Below are 12,245 nucleotides of genomic sequence, written 5' to 3'. Positions count from 1 at the left end.
GCACTGGAGAGGCCATGCCAGAGCTCAACTGTCATGGCCCCTTCCACTTTCTCAGGGCTCTTCCGGAGTTTGCAGCAAGCACAGAGCGTCAGCTCACAGGACTTGCTGATAGCAGTCGATGCCTGTGAAGAGCTGCTGCAAGAAGTAGACATCACCCCTTTCCTGCTTGCACTGTGTGGCCACACTCGGAGTCTGCCCCAGGCACCCCCAAGCCCTGGGCCTCTCAGCCCTGGGCCCTTCAGCAGCAGCATCGAGGAGGCCCCTGAGCCTCGAGAACGAGCCATCCTGGCTTCCGAGTCCAGGTTAGGATTGGCCTTGAGTGGTGTGTGAGGCTGCACAAAGTCCCTGGAAAGAGAGCTTCTGAGCCAGGGTGAGGGCTGTGCAAGGTGGTGCCCACACACCACGGAGGCAGTTGCTTTGTCGCCAGCTTCTTGCTGCTTCCCAGACTTCTTTCTCCCACCTATAGTCTCTGTCTTCTGTTCTGGCCTGGAGTGTTGAGCTGGGTGAGAGGTATGTAGAGTTGCCAGCTGCCATCAGTGAAAGTAGGAAGCTTGTTCTGAGGACATTTGTGCAATAGTAGTAACCCCTAGAACCACTTGTGCATTTCCCGAGAGCATGTCCCTCACTGCTGAGTCCCTGGCTCACCTAAGAGGTCCAGCAGGACCCTGATGGAGGGAGGGAGAAAGGCAAGTGAGCAGACATCTGTGTGTCTGGCCCCGCAGTGTATTAGCCTCGAGGAAGCAGAAGAAGCGGAGGGAGGAGTGTGCTGACGATGCCCAGGCCCCGAACTCCAGCCCTTTTCCCCATCTAGAGCTCTAGACGCACCCCCCACCTTTCATGCCCTAAAATCCATGCATTTTCTTCTCACCAAAACTAACTTCTCTATCTGTGTTCTCCCATGGGTGAATGAGATCACCCTCCACCCAGCAGCCCAAGTCAGAAAACTGGGAGTCCTCCTTACTCATTGCTTCATGTCACAGAAATGTCTGGTCGTTAAGAAACGTGGGGGTTCGAGCCAAAATGGGTGGGTCGGTTCCCCTTGCCCCTCGCACCACCCGTGCCGTTGTGCCAGGCACCCTTGCTAGAGCCAAAGATGGGTGTGTGCCACTCCCAGTAGGGAAGCAGGCTCCTCCAGGACTTGGCGGTCCTTAATGCCTCGACGACACCCCTCACCCCCATCCTGCCTTCTCAGCATAGAGACCGAGGACCTCAGCGAGCCTGAGTCTCAGAGCAGCCGTGTCCCTGGCAACCCAGACCCTAGCCTGGAGATCTCCCTGACAGACGTTTGCCAGCTCAGAGGAGAGGCCCATGATGCCCTTCATAGCCTCATCCAGGTGGGACGCTTGCTGAGGGCAGAGGAGGGTAGAAGCCTGCCTGTGCAGGGTGCCTCTTGCTGAGGGCAGAGGAGGGGTGGGGGTGGGGGGGCTGTGTAGGCGTCTACTCTAGGGTAGGGGGCAGTGTCCTGCCAAGGGCCGGCTGACATAATAACTCCCAAACAGGAGAAGTTCCTGGAGATCAGTGGTCTCCACTTCCGCACGGTGCCCTCCAATCCGCACTACTTCTTCTATTGCCCTCCATCCAGCCGGCGAGAGGCGAGTGGCTTCTTCCCTTCCTCCCTTCCTCCCTTCCTCCCTTGTACCCCCTGAGCCATAGCCTCACTGAGCCCCCTGAGTCTAGATCCTCTTGACTCTTGGCTCCCTGAGGCCTGGATGTGACTCTTGTCCTGCCTCAGATAAAGCTCTCTCTTTCTTTTGCTCAGGATGAGGGCCCCCGGGACATAGTAGACAGAAAAGTCAGTGATCTGGAGTTTTCAGAGCCTGAACTCTTAGGAGAAGAAGGTGTGTGGGCAAGTGGGTAGAGGTGGGAAGGCTGCTTCAGGCCAGAGAAGCTGCTTCGGGGCCCTCCACCGCCAGCCTCTCCCAGCCACCACATGACATGCTCCTTGTCTAGGAGACACGTCAGCCTGCTGCGTGGTCACTGAGAGTGACCCAGAGCTGGAAGTAGAGTACCGAGAGAGCCGTGAGGCAGACCTGGGGCCCGCGGGGCTCGACTCCGCCTCACTGTCAGATGCAGACACTGTGAACCCTGATGAAGACTCCTTCAGTATACTGGGGGGCGACTCACCGACGGGGCCTGAGAGCCTGGTGCGTGACCTGCCGCCTCTCTTCCTACACCTCACGTGCTCTGTGCGGCTGCATGGGCAGCACAGCTCAGTACCCGTGTGCAGCCTGCCCACCTGCCTGGGTGAGTCCAGGGTACCCAAGGGAGGGCCCCAGGTGCCAGGACAGCCTGCCTGCCTGCCAGGGGTGGGGGTGGGGGGAGGGGGAGAGCCCATGGCTGTAACTCATGAGCGCTGAGGACTTGAAGTCTGTGCCTGTCCCTGGGCTCCGGCAGCCCTCTTGACTTTTCCCCTCTCCCAGGCCAGGTGCTTTCCAGTCTGGAGGGCCCCCCCCTTGGAGGCCGAGTGCCCCTGAGGGACCTCAGTGTTACCCTGGACGTCTTCGTGTTGACCTTGCCTCTGGAAGTGGAGCTTCCCCCGACCTCGGACCCTCAGCACCACAGGTGTGGCAGCAAGTTTGGTGGGGGGATCTAGGGCCTTGATGGGGGTAGGGGCCCATTAAAGAATCTAGAGACACTTGGGGACTCAGGACCCCTTGAGGATTCCAAGAAAGGAGTTCTGAAGAGGCCCTAGGAAGAGAGTAGCTGCTGCTCTTTGACCTTTGCTCCCACCCTATTCAGATCCACCTCTGAAAGCAGTGCTTCATTCCCACGATCTCCAGGGCAGCCATCATCTTTAAGGTCGGATGATGGCCTAGGACCTCCACTGCCACCCCCAGAAGAAGATAGGTACTTTCCTTTCTGTCTCTCAGGGTTCCTTGCTCCCTGTCAGTTTTGTTTTTTGGAAACCAACATCTAAACTTTTCTTCCACTTAGGCACCCTGGACTGTCCAATTTGGCCACACCCCACAGACTGGCTATTGAGACCACCATGAGTGAGGTGAGGGCCTTCCCTCCTCCAACCTAAGTGGCGACCCCTCAACACTGTAACTGATACCCTTTCCATCATGTGAGTAAGGTTAAGGGGCTCCTTTATTCTGAGATCAAAGTAAGGCCGCCCTCAATCTGTGAGGCAAAGTGTCTTTTGGTCTGCAAGTGAGGGGATGCCCCAACTGGCAAGGAAGGTGCCCTTCACCACTTGCCGGATTATTCTCTGACTGTAGATCCGCTGGTTGCTGGAGGATGAGATGGTGGGAGCCCTCCGAAGAGGGGGCATCCCCCAGGGCCCTACTCTGCACCGTGCAGCTGCCCACATCCATAGCTCTCCTGGACGCTCTACCTGCCTTCGCCAAACCCTACCACTGAGTTTTGTGTTTGGACCAGAACGTTCCCTTACACAATTCAAGGAGGTATGCTGCCCTCAGAAACCCCCCTGGTCATCCTGGAGCCCGTTCTTCCCTGGACTTCAGATAACATAGAAGTCCTGGTTTGATTCCATAGCATTACGCTCTGGACGGCCGCCTCACCACATTGTCCCTCACCCCGTGCCTGGTAGCCCAACTCAGTGGGAAGAGACCCTGCTCCCCTCCTTGCCACTATGTCTGTTAAATTTTAGGCAAGCCACTGAACCTTTGCACACCTCAGTAATGGGGGTGCCAGAGTCTGCTTCACCAGGTAGTTTTGAGGGTCTGATGAGGAAGTGTGGGGTGCCACATACAGGGAGGGCTGCTCTTGCCTAAACTGTGACCTTGGCTCCTGCTCCCCAGGAGTTCCGCCGCCTTCACCTCCCTGGCCATGTTCTTCTTGAGGATCCCGAAAGTGGCTTCTTCTTTGTAGCAGTTGGCCAACAGCCAGGTGGGTCCCAAAGGGAGCCCCCTTCGACTGCCTGGGCTTGGCACAGCCATGAGGACAGGGCTGAAGGCATCGAAGGGGAGGTGAGCCTTTCCCGGGATGCCTTGGGAATGGAGGGGGTGGAGGTAGGTGTGTGGAGCCCATATTCACTTCTAACTTTCTGCCCCTCAGGCCCTGACAGCCAGCCCCCAAGCCCCTGGCTCCCCAGAGGGTTCTGAGGGCACCCCCCTCCTCAGCCTGCCACAGGGAGGTAAGAGAGGACTCAGGTAAAAAGTCTGGGGGCTAGGACCAGGGACTTGTAGGTCCCTGGCCCTGCTTCCATCTTCAGAGGGCGGTCCTAAGCCAGATCAATAGAGGTTCCAGGCCTTTCCCTTCTCTTCCCAGGGAGCCAGCCTGGGCCCAGCCGGGGGCTGAGCCTTATGTCCAGTCAGGGCAGTGTGGACTCTGACCACCTAGGTAAGCTGGGACAATGGGGGAGGCCTCTAGGCTGATGGGAGGCAGACTCAGGGCTGTGCGGCAGGACCAGGCAGGGGGCCTCAGAATGGACTGACGTGAAGGGGCCAGGTCCAGCAAACCTGATGATGCTCACAGGATCAGATGAGCCAAAGGATGGGACTGAACTTAAGCACGTTTGACACAGGTTACGATGGTGGCAGCAGTGGCTCAGACAGTGAGGGTCCCAATGAGACCCTGGGGGAGAAGGCTCCCTTCACGTTGCGGACCTCGCCTGGGCCAGCACCTCCCCAGCCTTCACTCTCAGGCCTCCCTGGGCCCTGCCTGCCTGACTTCTGGCTCATCGTTCGGGTACTGCAGGACCGCGTAGAAGTATATGCTCATGCACGGTAAGTAGCGCCCTGCACCTGACTCTGATGTCTGCTGCTTTTCCCTGGTCCCACAACACTCCTCTCCAGGGTTGTTCAAAAGTAAGACTTGGGACTAGGCTTTGGGCAGGGGTCTGACTGCATTCTGGGGCTGGGTGGTCCTGACTACTTCCCGCAGCCTGCAGCAAAGCAGGTCACTCTCTGCTTTCCTAGTGGAATTAAAAGCTGGTAGGATTTTGGATCCTGGCCAGGCATTAAGAGCTGCTGCAGTTCAGAGCAGCTTCAGAGGTTGGCATGGGAATAACAGGTGATACTTAACAAGTGCTTACTGTGTGGCAGACACTGTGCTGAGTGCTCCACCTGGATCAGCTCCTTTCATCTATGCAGCAGTGCTAGACAGTATTACTCTCCTTATGGCAGGGGGAGGATACTCAAGCACAGGTAAGTTCAGTACTTGCCCAAGGTCACAGGAAAGGGCAGAGCCAGGATTCCCAGCAGAGCCTCTTTATTTTATTTTATTTTTAAATGTTTTATTTATTTATTCATAAGAGACACAGAGAGGCAGAGACACAGGCAGAGGGAGAAGCAGGCTCCATGCAGGGAGCCCCACGTGGGCCTCGATCCTGGGTCTCCAGGATCATAGCCTGGGTCAAAGTCAGCACTAAACCACTGAGCCACCCAGGCTGCCCAGCAGAGCCTCTTTAAATATGACTCCCATCTTGGGATGGGGTGGGTTTGAGAAGGGAAGACCACCGTTCTGCTCAAGATCTGAGAATGGACAGCAGATGAGCTACGTGAAGGAAGCTTCAGCATGCTGCCCATGAGGAAGCTGATAAAGCAAGCATGGGATCTGTGTTTCTATAATTGCTACGGAGAGTTCTGCTTTTCCCATTTCCCACCATGTTTGCTTCCCTTTGGCCAATCCTACTCCCTTTTCATGGTTTCTCTTGGCCCTGGCTCTCAAGACCCCACCAACAACAACAACTGTGTCTGATCCATCCCTCCCCTATAGGAGCCTGATTCGGGAGGATGGGGGTCCAGGCACTGAGTGCCGTCACCTGCAGCAGCTCCTGGTGAGACAAGTTGGGGAGATCTGCAGGGAGGTCAACCAGGTAAGGGATAGCTAGGGACAGAGCTTTCTTTTTTAAAGATTTTATTTATTCATGAGAGACATAGAGAAAAAGGCAGAGACACAGGCAGAGGGAAAAGCAGGCTTCTTGCAGTGGGACTTGATCCCAGGACCCCAGGATCACGACAAGAGCCAAAGGCAGATGCTCAACCACTGAGCCACCCAGGTGTCCCTGGGGACAGGGCTTTCTGGCATGGGACACTGCTCAGATGAGGCAGGAGTTTCCAGGACTTGACCTTCAGAGGCTCTTAATCTGCCTTGGACATTTCCTACTGAGATACTGTTACTCCCTGGGCTCTACAAGCTGGGGAATGCTCCCTCCCCTCGCCCAGTAAGGCAGGTTACTCTCCCAGACCCTGACTAGAGCTAGCTGTTCCATCTTGTGGCGCCGTGCTAGCATTAGGGATATAATGGTGAACAAGACAGGGAAACCCTGACTCTCTGGGAGGTTATGTCGCATGGGGGAGATAGACATTGAACAACTAAATTACACAAATTATTTCCATTACAATTGTGAAGAATCATACAAAGGAAAAGTAGAGACTGCTTGCTGCAAGAGCAAATGACGGGGTCTGATCTGCAGTGTCAGGGGGAAAGTTGAATTTTTAAACTGAGGCCTGAAGGCTGGGTAACAGATTCTGGCAAAGAGGAGGGACGAGTGTTCATAACCTGGGGTTCAGAGCCCTGAGCCCAGTGACTGTGGGACACATCTCTGATTCCCCAGTGATTACTGATACTCTCTTGATCGCTGACCCCGCCCCCTCCCCAAGATAATGGGCATCCTCTCTGGCCTCTGATCACCCCTGACCACTGCCACCAATGTATGAGGAATTGAGGAATGTTTCAGTTCCCTGATACTTGGCTCCTCCTCCCAGCGGCTGCTTCTGCAGGACCTCCATGACAGTCACGTATGTAACTCTCTTCTGGTGGCCGAGAGCGAAGAAGATCTGTGGCGCAGCGAGACCCCCTTCCACTCCCGTCAGCGGGCACCGCTGCCTACCGATGGTGAGACCCCACCCAGAAGCCTCCCTCATGGGCTGCTGCTGCCCTTCCAGTAGGAGGATTTGCCTTCCAATCGGCTGTCCCTCCTGACGGGCAGGCACAGGATCCCTTTGGGCTTCCTGAGACTTCTGGTCATGGTTAGGAAGCCTGACAATCTACTCAAGATGCTAATGAAGTCTTGACACTCCTGCTCTCTTCTGTTACGCCTGATGACCCCTCACCCCAGCTCAGGGGGGAAAGCCAAATGATGATGTCATTCCTTTGCAATTCTCCCATCCGGTTTAAAAGTAAAATCAGACTACTTCTGTATTTAATATTCTCACCAAGTCTGTAGGTGAATGTTCCTAACAGTTCCGGACACTGCGTCTCTCAGCACATCCTGAGACGTGCTCTATATCAAAGCACCATTCCCCTAATTAGCAGGCTTCCCAGGGTTTTGATGGTGTCTTCCGCACATGGAGCATGTGCTAGGACAACCACACACCTTTGCTTCAAATGCCTTCTGGCAGCGTGCGATGGGAGACTGGTCGGAGCCCTGAGATGGCCCTTCCTCATTAGAGTCTGTCCACGTGTTTTTGCTGGACAACCAGCATTCTGTTCCAAACTGCAGCCCCCTGTGCGCTCTAAACGCTGCTCACATCCAGCAGTGGCTTCTCTGGGAAACCAGGTGGCCCCCTCTGCCATCAGGAGGCTCATCAACCTGGCAACCTGGAAAGGGTCAGACAGGGTGCTGGACTGTGTCCCTGGGCTCTTGCTTTCTGCCCTACTACCCTGTGGGTTCTTTGGGGTAGCTGTCCTCCGGCGCACAGTGTTTTCCATGACTCTGCAGGTGTGTATCAGCACTCCTATCCTCAGTTCTAACTCCTATTCTCCTGTCCTATTGCCACTCCCTGTGAGTACATAGCTGGGGGTGTGTGTTATGTATTATGACACAGGCAACGTCTCGACATTATCTTAAGGATTTTCTCATGTCTACCTTACCTGCCACCTCTTCTTAGCTCCTTCTCCACATCTCCCTGAGAGCCTTCGTGCTGTGACCTGGCTTCCTAAGAGCACGGTTCTGCCGCCTTACCCAGAATGGCCATCCTTCCCCTGCAGAGTAACAGACCGGGCCAAGGAGTCCTGAGGAGTGAGGACAAGTAGACCAGTTTCATAAGTGAGAAGTAGCGAGGGCAGAAGGCTGTGTCCCGCTTCTAACCCCCTGTCTCCCTTCTCCCCAGATTACGCTGCTGATGAGAGCTGTGCACCCCGAGGGTACCTAGCAGCCACAATGCAGTTTGTCCCTGGCCATTTCTCCTGTGACGTTGTGTGGGGAACCGTGATTCGCGTCCATTCACGCCTGAAAATGGGTCCCAGCATGGGAGTCTCTCGGGGTGTGTGACAGGCAAGAGAAGGCAGGTAGAGTGGGAGGGAATCTGGAGAAGGGGGCGTCCTGAGCCCCTGTCCCTCCACAGCCATCCAGGCCCTGCGCTCCGTGCTCAATGCCTTCTCTGTGGTGAACCGGAAGAACATGTTTGTCTATCAGGAACGAGCTACGAAGGCTGTGTACTACCTGCGGTATGTGGGTGGGCCCTGGGAAGAGGGGGTAAAGCAGGGGTCAAGGATAGGGGCAGAGGACGTATGTCCAAAGACTGTGCCACTCTCTCCCAGGCTCCTGGAGACGTCGTGCAGCGAGCGATCATGGGAGGGTGACACGCTGCCCCCCTCCCTGGCTCTGTCACGAAGCCAGGAGCCCATCTACTCTGAGGAAACATCGGCACGTATCACCCCCTCCCCACCCCCCAAGGCCTCTGTGCTCCCCTCATACTTTGCCCCCTGGAGCCGGGCCCTGACCCACGTTTCTCTGCAGGGTCCTCGTTCTCCCCTGGACATGGCTTCTAGCCGCAGTTCAGATGCTGCTCGTCCTGTGGGCCAAGTGGACAGGCATATCCAGCTGCTGGTGCACGGCGTAGGACAGGCAGGTAAGCACCACGAGGAAGGGGCAGGGGAGTAACCAGAGGAGGTTCCAGAATCCTCCTGAGACTTCTGGCACCTGCCCGCTCTAGCTCATGCTGTGCTCCTTGTTTCCCCTCAAGCAGGAACCAGGCAGAACAGACCCCCGTGATGTTTAGAGGGTAGGCGCTGCAGCTCATTGAAATGCAGCTTGGAGAGAGGACCCATTAAAGCCGACACTAGCTGTCTAGCCTGGCTGACTGGGAGGATGGTGGCTCCAGTGGGTGGAAACCGAGGGCAGGTTTGGGGTGAAGGTGCTGGGTTCAGATTGGGAGATGGTGAGCGCGAGGGACCCAGTAGGCAACTGGATGTTGCAACTCATACTTATGGCTGATTTAATGTGTACTTGGCCTTGGGCTCAGACCATTACGTATGAGGTAGATGTTGGTATTATTCCCATCATATGGATGAGGACACTGAGGCTTTGACAGGTGACACTCCCCTGTCCACAGTTACATAGTGAACTAGAACTTGGCAGAGCTAGAACATGGTGCCAGCTGCCTCCAGTGTGTGGGGGACTGTTCAGGTGTGGGGGTCAAGGGCTGGTCTGGGGGTTGCTGGATCCTCTGCCAGTGACTCTGTGGCTGCGTCAAGGTCCTGAGATTACAGATGAGCTAGTACGGGTCCTGCGTCGGCGCCTGGACGAGGCCACACTGGACGTCATCACTGTCATGCTTGTTCGGAACTGCAAGCTGACACCCGCTGATGTGGAGGTCAGCTCTCTCCCAACCTCAGCCTCCCTCCAAGGCTCGGGTGCGGGGACAGTGTCTGCTTCACCCTCTCCATATAGCTCTGACCCCCCCTTCCTTCACACTCCTTACAGTTCATCCAGCCCCCCGGAAGCCTCCCCTCAGAAGTGCTGCACCTGGCCCTCCCTGTCTCCTGCAGGCCCTGGCTTCCTGCCCTGGCCTGGTACCTGCGCCAGAACCTGCTCATCTTCCTGCACTCTCCCAAGTACACGGACAGCAACAGCCGGAACCACTTCCAGGTGAGGTTTCAATCCCTCTCACACTGCGTGCCCCGATGCCCCCACACCCCCCTCACTTGTGTGACCGTTCTCTGCGGGTGCCACAGGTGGTGTCCCCCTGCCTAAGGACCTGTATACACACACCCATGCCTCCCTCCACCTCCTACACCTTTATTGCCTGCTTGCGTCTTCTTGTGCTCCTAGGAATACCTGTCTGCCACTCCCCACAGTGGACACCAACCCCTGATGGTTTCTGTCTACCCCACTGGGGCTTAGTGCTCTGTGGTGCTTCTCTCCCCAGCACCCGCTCCCACCGCAAGGTGGCCTCCCTGACTTGGACATCTACTTGTATAACAAGCCTGGTGGGCAGGGCACCGGTGGCAAAGGTATGCTGCAGGGCGCCAGCCTGGGCCCCTGCCGACTGTGGGAGAGCCTTTTCCTGCCTTATGGCCAACAGGGCCTTTCCCAGCCTTGCAGCTCAGGGCCATCTAGAAGTCTCAGACCTGGGTCTTCCTGTGGATTTCTACCCAGGGGTCGCCTGCATCACTCTAGCCTTCGTGGATGAAGGGGGCAGCCCCATCTCACTGGCATCATGGCCCCCTTCCTCTCCGGGGCCCCTTGACCCACTGCAGGAGGAGGAATTTGAGCAACTGACCCAGGTCACTCGCTGCCCATTCGTGTCGGACAGTTCTTCAGGTGGGGCAGCCTGGTCAGTGGAGGGGGTATTCAGTTAACACTCTGGGTGGGAGCCAGAGACACCCTCATGTTACACCCATTCTTTGTTCCAGCTCAGAATGGGGCCCCATGGCTCCGACTGGATGTGTGGGAGAAGGGCAACATCAGTATCGTGCAGCTGGAGGAGAAGCTCCGAGGAGCAGCCCGCCAAGCCCTGGCTGATGCCATCATGGAGCTGCGGCTGCTGCCAGCCTCACTGTGCACAGAGGACACATCTCCAGGTACATGGTCTCCGGAGAACATCCCAGGCCCAGGCAAGACAGCGTCTCTGGTGAGGTTGCCAAGGATGGGGGTTCGGGAAGGCATTGCAAAGGCTCTCTCCAAAGTACACACTCACAGTTATCCTTTTATTCTCTGCGTCAGCAAAGCCACACGCCAGCAGAAGTACATACATGCAGCTGGTCACCCACTTCAAGAGAGAGGTTCCTCCTCAGGAAGCTCCTTCATACATACACGTAGCTGTCAGTTGTGTACGCTGCCATTCACTGATAGGCGGGATAAGGAGCAAAGTGGCAAGTCACTCTCACCTGTCTCGGGGCTAGGCTGTCTGACACATGGACTGATGGTTAGTGACGGGAGTCTGTAATGTCTGACGTCCACAGGAAGTCTCAGGAGCGGGTCGTTGGAAACCAAGAGCCCTGCGGGCCGAGCTAGCACCTTTCCTCCTGGGCCTGGCCCTGGCCCTGGCTCTGGCGAGCCTGTGACTCCCCCCAGCAAAGCTGGCCGACGTAGCTTCTGGGATATGCTGGTAACAAGGGGATGGGAAGAGGTGGTGGACTTGGCGTCTACCTTCTTGCCTGCCTCCTGGCTCCCCTCCATTCCCCTGCAGACCTTGCCCCAGATGGCCTGTCCCTTGGGGGGTTGCCGAGTGTGGCAGGTTCTCTCGGATGAAGAGAGCCCAGCTTAGCAAAAGCCTTCACTTCCCTTTCTCTCGTGGGGCCCTCACAGCCACCCACAGAAGTAGGGCTCTTACCAGTGCAGGTGCTGGGGCTCGGAAAAGCCAAGTGGCCTGCCCAAGGCTGCGGCCGGCACCTCTGAGCCCCTAGGCTCTCCTTACCATTCCACAATGCCCCCATCTTCCACGCCATCACCCTTCCCAACAGCACTTCCTCATTCACTGCCTTGCCCCTAGAGTAAAACAGAATGTGGGGACTTGGGTTCTCCCAAAACAACTGATGACATTGTCCTGGACCGGCCAGAAGACACACGGGGCCGGAGGCGTCACAAAACAGAAAGTGTTCGGACTCCAGGTGGAACTGAGCGGGCACCAGGCCCAGATTCTGGAGCCCAGAGACAAAGGTGTGTTGTGTGGTGGTGCGTCAGGGTGGAGGAGGATGTGAAGTCACAGGTGGGTTTGGGGTTTCTGTGAACACACACGTGTCACACGTGGAGGCGAGGGTCTTACACCTGCTGTGTCTTCAGACGCCGGACCACACAGCTAGAAGAGGGTGAGGTGGGGACATTGCAGCCGGTGTTTGCTCGTGTGACTCAGCGCTGGATGGAGTTTATGGTTCAGATCGGTGAGGCCCCCCTCCCGCGCACTCACCCCCGTGGCCTGGTCCCCGTCCTATGGCCCCAGCCTGACTTCTCTGCCCTGGCTCCAGGTTGTGCCTCAGTGTCCAGGAGCTCCACCCACATGGTGTCCCGATTCCTCCTCCCATCTGTCCTCTCTGAATTTACTACTCTGGTCACCTCAATGGCCGGAGACACCAACGTCCGCATCTTTGAGCAGCATTTGTGAGTTTGGGGG

The 12,245-nt window shown here is 56.6% G+C and overlaps 1 protein-coding gene across 6 annotated transcripts in view; it reads left to right on the top strand.

The window, feature by feature from the left end:
* The window catches only part of SZT2 (SZT2 subunit of KICSTOR complex), a 51,157-nt gene that overhangs the window by 28,086 nt on the left and 10,826 nt on the right, over positions 1–12,245 (top strand). For all 6 annotated transcript variants that reach the window (XM_055341616.1, XM_055341615.1, XM_055341617.1 and 3 more), the window contains 28 exons: positions 56–302; positions 1,193–1,334; positions 1,500–1,592; positions 1,760–1,838; positions 1,951–2,244; positions 2,421–2,562; positions 2,740–2,847; positions 2,935–2,998; positions 3,222–3,407; positions 3,765–3,932; positions 4,021–4,099; positions 4,234–4,305; positions 4,490–4,691; positions 5,683–5,782; positions 6,675–6,804; positions 8,022–8,174; positions 8,256–8,358; positions 8,452–8,557; positions 8,651–8,762; positions 9,388–9,506; positions 9,617–9,781; positions 10,062–10,146; positions 10,292–10,456; positions 10,549–10,716; positions 11,098–11,243; positions 11,628–11,794; positions 11,918–12,015; positions 12,100–12,232. In XM_055341616.1, coding sequence (XP_055197591.1) covers positions 56–302; positions 1,193–1,334; positions 1,500–1,592; positions 1,760–1,838; positions 1,951–2,244; positions 2,421–2,562; positions 2,740–2,847; positions 2,935–2,998; positions 3,222–3,407; positions 3,765–3,932; positions 4,021–4,099; positions 4,234–4,305; positions 4,490–4,691; positions 5,683–5,782; positions 6,675–6,804; positions 8,022–8,174; positions 8,256–8,358; positions 8,452–8,557; positions 8,651–8,762; positions 9,388–9,506; positions 9,617–9,781; positions 10,062–10,146; positions 10,292–10,456; positions 10,549–10,716; positions 11,098–11,243; positions 11,628–11,794; positions 11,918–12,015; positions 12,100–12,232 — 3,826 coding nt within the window. The remainder of the gene's footprint in view (positions 1–55; positions 303–1,192; positions 1,335–1,499; positions 1,593–1,759; positions 1,839–1,950; positions 2,245–2,420; positions 2,563–2,739; positions 2,848–2,934; positions 2,999–3,221; positions 3,408–3,764; positions 3,933–4,020; positions 4,100–4,233; positions 4,306–4,489; positions 4,692–5,682; positions 5,783–6,674; positions 6,805–8,021; positions 8,175–8,255; positions 8,359–8,451; positions 8,558–8,650; positions 8,763–9,387; positions 9,507–9,616; positions 9,782–10,061; positions 10,147–10,291; positions 10,457–10,548; positions 10,717–11,097; positions 11,244–11,627; positions 11,795–11,917; positions 12,016–12,099; positions 12,233–12,245) is intronic.

The sequence above is a fragment of the Nyctereutes procyonoides genome, unplaced genomic scaffold (genome assembly GCF_905146905.1).
Source record: "Nyctereutes procyonoides isolate TBG_1078 unplaced genomic scaffold, NYPRO_anot_genome, whole genome shotgun sequence".
Classification (NCBI taxonomy): domain Eukaryota; kingdom Metazoa; phylum Chordata; class Mammalia; order Carnivora; family Canidae; genus Nyctereutes; species Nyctereutes procyonoides.
This window is presented reverse-complemented; position numbering and strand designations above follow the sequence as displayed.